Consider the following 6,338-nt stretch of genomic DNA (forward strand, 5'->3'; position numbering starts at 1 on the left):
CAGATGCTTAGCCAACTAAGCCACCCAGGCGCCCCTAGAGCTGCTCTTAACCCAAGCTCCTGGAACTGCCAAGAGCAGGATTCTGGGCTCAGAATCCCCTTCCCACCCCTTCCTCCTACCAGAGCCATTTCCTCTACCTTCTTATCTGCTGAGGGTCCACAAGAGACTTCCTGTGGGCCAGGGGCCCTGAGGTAAACAGAGTTAGAAAACTATAAAGCTCCCTGTGCTAACAATGGAATCCCAAGAGACCTGTCCTGACCCCACATCTGAGCCACAGTGTTCTGGTATAAGCTGTGGTGGCAACCCCAAATAATTTATGCAAAAAATTCCTTCATGAACCAAAAATGCCTTAGGTTCTATCTTTCAAAAGTGGACTTTGAACATTCAGACCCATTGCCCCTGCTGGACCAGACTACAAACCGCTCTACTGTGTTTCTGCCTAGGAGCCTGGGACAGGCTCACAGTGCCCATCGGATGTCTGATACTGCCAGTTACAGGCTCTCTGTCTGGATCCTGGATGAGGAAACATGGGGGCCCTGCTTCCTGGCCACTACAACACTGGATGCTCAGTACCCTGGGCAACCCAGAGCCCCCAGCCTTCTTTCCTCACTGGGAGGCAAAGTACTAGAAACAGTCCTTCCTGAGAAGTTTGCTTCTCACAGGCTGTCCCACAGGATTATTTAAACTAGATTTTACTTGGATGAACTGTGGGGTTTGTTGCCTGAGGCTTCTGTGAAGTCACAAGACAACTAGAGAGTCAGGCTCAGGCCCCCCAAAACCTGTAGCCGCTGTGCCTTTCCCATCCACTAGGTGGTGCTAGGACGTCAAGGCTGCTCCTGCAGAATGTTCTCAGGCCTACTTTTGTGCAGGACCTCCTGGTGCTGACCATCCATCCAGAGCTGTCCATTAGGGACCACAGCTGGCCTGGCTGTCGCTGGAGCAGGAAGGAGTGATGGCACCACTGATGGACACTGCAATTTCTTCCACTTTGGCCTGACCCCAGGTCTCTGCGTCATCTCAGTGCTACTTCCCTTCAGGGTCAGGGAACATAGTGGTTACCATGGAACCCAAGGCCTGGAGGGACTAAGAGCAGCATTCCTGCCTGTCCCTCCAGCTCACACAGTAAACTGGGTGTCAGGGACATTACTTGGTGCTGGAAGAGAGATCAACCGTCAGCCAGAGGGTGAGGGCTACTATTCCATCAGAGGGAAAGCCAGTGGTGAGAAGCCAGCCCCTGTCCTGCAGCCCTGCCCAGCCGCTAAGTCTGGGATCCGTAGGGGTGCCCTCAGAAGATCTTGAAGCCCTTCAACAGGGTCAGGGTGGGTGCCTTGCGCTTGCTCTGGGCCCGGGATGACTTCACAGTAACCAGCTTGGCTTGGGCCACGGCAGGCATCTCCTTCAGACTGACGGTGGAAAGTGTGTTGAAGGTACAGCTGGCCAGCCCATGCCGGGCGGTGAGCGGAGCCTGGTGGGGCAGGGCCCTCTCCTCGGAGATGAAGAGGGGCCGGGGCAGGGAATTCTTCTCCAGTTCCCGCCGTGCCTCCCGCACGGCCTCGTGGAAGACATGCTGCACATGCTCAAAGTCTAGGCAGGCAGAGACCTCAAAAAACAGGCACCCGAACTTGCCCGCCAAAGCTGCGCCCTCTGCCTTGGTGACCTGCCTGGTGGGGAAGCAGGGTGAGGCAGGGTCAGGAGTGTGCATCCAAGTGGGGCAGGCCTGGGCCTGCGCTCGGCTCCCTACTCGCTGGCTCAGTGAGCTGGAGTCATCTCATCAGTACACTGGGTTAGTGACCTCAACCTCTCAGGGTTGTTGAAAGAATTAAGAAAGACCATTTGTATTGTGTGCCTAGTCTAGTACCTGGCACAGAGTCAGTGCTCAATAAATGGTGCCTGACCTCACCAAAGCTAGAATTTAGGAACAAAGCTGTAGGCAAGGCAGAAGCTTACTGGCTAGACCCTGTCTGTGGACCGAGGAAGATGGTCATTCCCAGCCTTGCCTCTCTCTGTGCCAGCACGAGTGCTTGCTCAGGAAACGAGCCACCCTCTGCCGGAGTCTGTGGGATTGGCTCTAGGGAAAGGCAGAAGTTTGGACTGAAGGGTGTGACCCACAGAGGCGAGGTGGGCGAGGTGACTCAGGATGGCTGTGGTTGGCAGAGCTCTCAGGGCAGGGAGCTTTGTCTGCCTGTCCAGGGGAGGGGCAAGAGAGAGCAAGGGTGGCATTTCATGGCAAGGAGGGAGAAAAGCAGAGAGGGAACAGCACCCATTGTCAGCTTCGTCCTACACTCCTCTTTTGTGACAGTGGGACTGAATACTTAACTGGGGAGGTTCTGGAAGTTTCAGATCTGAAAGCCATGGGACTCGAGGTGAGAGGAAAAAGACTGGGTCTTATGTAGGTCAGATGTCCAGAAGAAGGAAGGGGTGGGAGGTACCTGAGGTCTTGAGGCCTAGGTTCCACTGGCTGAATCTTGGTGACCACGCTGTACTGCTGATCACCTCGCCTGCCATTCTTGAGGACAGTGGCATAGCCCATGAGACAGTTGGTATTGGTGGGAAGAGGGTTCTGAGCCAAGGTTAAATTGGCAGGGGCAGGGAGTGTGAGTGGGCTAGCTGCCCAGGTGAGTATGAGAGAGGAACTGGGACACAAAGGGCCAGGAGCAGAGCATCTAGACTCCCCATCCATGGCTGGGGTCCTGTCTATAAACTCACTGCTTCCTAAGAAACTCTTTTGAAGGAATACTTGGTATTATTTCCTTTCATGATGAACTTGAATCTACAGACTTGTCACTGTGGGGGCTTGAATTGTGAATTTTCAGAAACCAGCACCCGATGCATGCATACATGTCTGTGAGCGGGTGGCACAGGTATGAACACTATCCTCTCTTATTCTGTTGCAGTCTGGTGACAGTTTTGTCAGTGGTTTGGGAACCACTGTTATAACCCATGTTTTACCTTTTAGCTGCAAGACAATCACGGAGACACACCGGTGCTCGGCTGTAAGTTTTCTGCTCATCAAATCCTGACCCACTAACCTCAGAACTTGATCAAAGAAGGAAATGAAGATAACTGTCATGACTTTTCTTAGGGAATTGAGCCTGCTTCATTTGAGTGTCATAATCTTTGTTATTTGCTCCCAAACCATTTTTTAGACAATCTCTTTGGTGAAGATTAGGATCAAAACAGTGGTCTAGATTTTGTCCTCATACTGAAGATGATTTACCACAATTCAGTCTGCTGACCCCTCTTCCAGGCATTGTGGACTCTATAATTCCTCAAAGATCACCTTTTGGTTTTAAGATCACATAATTTCCTTCATACCCTGAGATGAAATTTGTTGTGCTCTGAGGGCTAGATGGCCAGTGAAGGCTCCTACAGTGGCCCATCTTCATAAGACTGTGCCCCCTTCCCCACTGCCCCACTGATTTGTTCTGCACCCAAGTCCCCTCCCTGCTAATATCAGTCAATGGGCCTTTGAGGCATGGGGAAGCAGGGTGACTGGCTATGTACTGGGAGGGACAGGTGGAAAATGGGTGGAAGGTGCCATACTTCAAAGGTGGGCTGGCCACACAGGACAAATGTCAGTGTTGGGAGAAAGCCAGTGGGATTACTCATCAAGTGGAAGCAGCATGCTTTCAGGGGCCAGGCCAAGCAGCTCAAATGTATGGAGAGGGTTGAGGTAAGCCATGGGGAGTGGGAAGGCATGTGGTCAGCTAGAGAGAGCATGCTGCTCCTCAAAGCATTTCAATTCTAGGTCTTTTAAAACTCTGTGCTTGCCAAACAAAATGCTGCTGTATTTGCTGGTAATCTGCCCTCCGGCCCAGTCTGTGACCTCTGATTCAAGTCCAACTCATTCTAAGAGAACCTGCCCTCAGCACAGCCAACTATGGGAGTGAGCTTAGGGCCATGCTAGGGTTAGGAGAGAGCTGGATGGACCAGAGCGGACACCTGATTATAGGAGCCAATCACAGCCTTTCTTCTCAGACCTGAAATTGGGCACTGAATAACCAGCCAGCTAGGGAGAGTGAGGATGGAATGTCCTGAGGCAGGCAAGAAAGGTGAGGCTGAGAGAGACCGTGAAGCCCCATGAGGATGGAAGGAGTGGTGTCTCTTCCAACTTTCGGGTGCAACCCCCGTGTGGGCCAGCTCTCCCCTTCCAGCCCTTGCCTGTCTGGAAGACCATGTGCACTGTACCCTTGAATCTAAATTGGAGGGAATTATTCAAAATTAGCCAAACAATCCCCAACGATGACACCCAGCCTTTACAAATGAGGAAAGTGGGCTCCAGAGAGGAGGACAAAGTGTCCGTGCTCACCTGTACTGGGCCATGTCCAGCTTGTTGCCCAGCAGGAGGGCAGGGGAGCTGCGCTGTGTCTCCTTGGCGTGCAAAGCAAGCAGCTCCAGGTAGCTGCCGCTGTCCTCGAAACTCTGGCGGCTGTCCACGCTGTACACCACCAGGAAGGCGTGGGCCCAGTTCAGGTAGCGCTCACAGTTCCTGGGGGTGTCCTGGGGCGAAGGAGGGAAGCCTCGGTGGGGGCAAAGGCCTTCACCTGAGCTGCCCCACCCACCTCCCTACTCTCTGAGTCTTTGTATATTGTTCCCAGCAGAGCCCTTTTCAAAGGGGCACGTCAGTGTGGATCTGGCTTGGTGTGAAAGGAGTCATTGTCTTGTGAGCCTCACTCCCACCAGCCAGTCATAGACTTGGAGACCTTGGCCTCTGGGGCACAGAGCCAAGACTGGCATGGCTGCTACAGAGACCTGGCTATCCCTGGGCACTGCTGGTTTTGGGTCAGGTTCATGGTGCCCCTTGGCTTCTGAGAATAACTGGTATCCAGTCCTTGCAGGGGGTGGTAAGAGCCTAGGGGGAATGTGTGTTCTGAGGGGACCTGGGCTGAGGGGGGCCTCTGTGTAAACACGTGTAAGCACCTGTCTCCGTGTGTACGTGAGCACCAGTCCCGGAACAGAGGATTTCCGAGCTTATGCCAGCAACCATCAGGTCTCCCCAGGCCCCATCCCATCCCCTCTCACTTGGCAAAGGAAGACATTCAGGAATGGAGAGGTCGGTGCCTCATTCAGGGTCACACAGCAAACTAGAGCTTAAACAGTTTACAAATTCCCATCTGAAGTCTCCACTGTGGGACCAGGACTTCTCACGAGTTTGCATGGATTCTCAGCTCTCCAGGGGTAACGGGGGTACTGTTACCGGGTCTGCAGTATCCATGACCCTCAGGTGGACAGGCTGGTGGTCCACTGTCTCCTCGGAGCTGTAGGTGTCCTCTGCAACAGATGGTCAGCCAGGTCAGAGATAGTGCGGGCTGCTCAGTGCTACATTGGGTCTGAGTCCCTGCCTCTCTGGGCTAGACCCTGGGGGATGTGTTCTGGGGCTGGCTGAGCTGGGTCACTGGAAAGGCCTTGGCTCGCACCCAAATGGAGAACACAGAACCTCCCACTGAGGAGAGGCTGCTCTACTTGTCAGGGGTCAGAGCAGAAGAGGTCACTCACAGAACATGCCACAGGAGACGGGTTTCTGTTCTGGGTCCAGCCACCACGCCTACAGGATGGAGTGTGTGGCCCATGGGCTTGTTAGCAGCAGAGGCCTCTGGAGCTGCACTGCCAGCCTCTCCCCTCCAAACCCTAAGCTTCTACACTCTCTTCCCTCTGATCACAGCACGTGTCCACAGGAAACCCCCGAGGACAATCCTGCACTCAGTGGTCGAAGGCGCAGGAAAAGAAAAGCACATAACGTGTGACCCTGTTCAGAAGTCTCAAGAAATTTTACAAATAATCCTCATTAAAATAATAGCAGAAGACGAATAATAGCATAGTCAAACATTTTAGGTTGGAGATATGGAATCAAACCCAACTTCAGCTACCTTTAGCTATGTGACTTGGCCAAGTCTTTGAGGCAGTTCTGTGAGGTTCTGTTTCCTCACTTTAAAATAGGAATAACATGATAACATTGGCTAAACATTTTTCAGATTTTACTCTGTGCCAGGCACTGTGCTAAATGCTTGTCCCTGCATTCTCATAGGGGTGTGTGAGGACTGGATGGGGCCCCAGGCATGGGGCCTGGCCCATCATACATGCCTGGTAAAGGACAGGGAACTGTGGCACTCCAAAGTTGACAGGGCAGGTTTACATTCCTAGGTGATATTTTTTTTCTTGTTTTTTTGAAATAATTTTAGACTCGTGTGGAAATTGCAAAATAGTACAGAGAGTTCCAGTGTGCCCTTCCCTCTGCTCCCCGCAAGGTTAACACCTTACATAACCATAGTACAATGATCAAAACCAGGAAACTGACATTGGTACCATACTATGAACTAAACTATTGACTTTATTTGGAT

General features: G+C 52.4%; 1 protein-coding gene and 1 long non-coding RNA gene across 5 annotated transcripts in view; one reads left to right on the forward strand and one right to left on the reverse strand.

The window, feature by feature from the left end:
* Positions 1-330: 330 nt before the first annotated feature.
* RASL12 (RAS like family 12) overlaps positions 331-6,338 on the reverse strand; it is an 18,088-nt gene continuing 12,080 nt past the window's right edge. The window contains exons 4-7 of one of the 2 annotated variants that reach the window (XM_029951503.1): positions 5,198-5,271; positions 4,310-4,500; positions 2,950-3,036; positions 331-1,661 (exon numbers count right to left, since the gene is read on the reverse strand). In XM_029951503.1, the coding sequence (XP_029807363.1) occupies positions 1,286-1,661; positions 2,950-3,036; positions 4,310-4,500; positions 5,198-5,271 (728 nt within the window). In that variant the 3' untranslated portion in view covers positions 331-1,285. The remainder of the gene's footprint in view (positions 1,662-2,949; positions 3,037-4,309; positions 4,501-5,197; positions 5,272-6,338) is intronic. The other variant, XM_029951504.1, reaches the window with a different exon arrangement.
* On the forward strand, positions 776-3,226 carry LOC115301552. 3 transcript variants are annotated; one of them, XR_003913155.1, is made up of 3 exons: positions 776-1,677; positions 2,777-2,861; positions 2,957-3,226. It is a non-coding gene; the product is annotated as an uncharacterized LOC115301552 (long non-coding RNA). The 3 variants fall into 3 exon arrangements; XR_003913154.1 differs by having other exon boundaries at positions 776-1,427; XR_003913156.1 differs by lacking the exon at positions 2,777-2,861 and having other exon boundaries at positions 778-1,427.

Source organism: Suricata suricatta, chromosome 9 (assembly GCF_006229205.1).
Source record: "Suricata suricatta isolate VVHF042 chromosome 9, meerkat_22Aug2017_6uvM2_HiC, whole genome shotgun sequence".
NCBI classification, from domain to species: Eukaryota; Metazoa; Chordata; class Mammalia; order Carnivora; family Herpestidae; genus Suricata; species Suricata suricatta.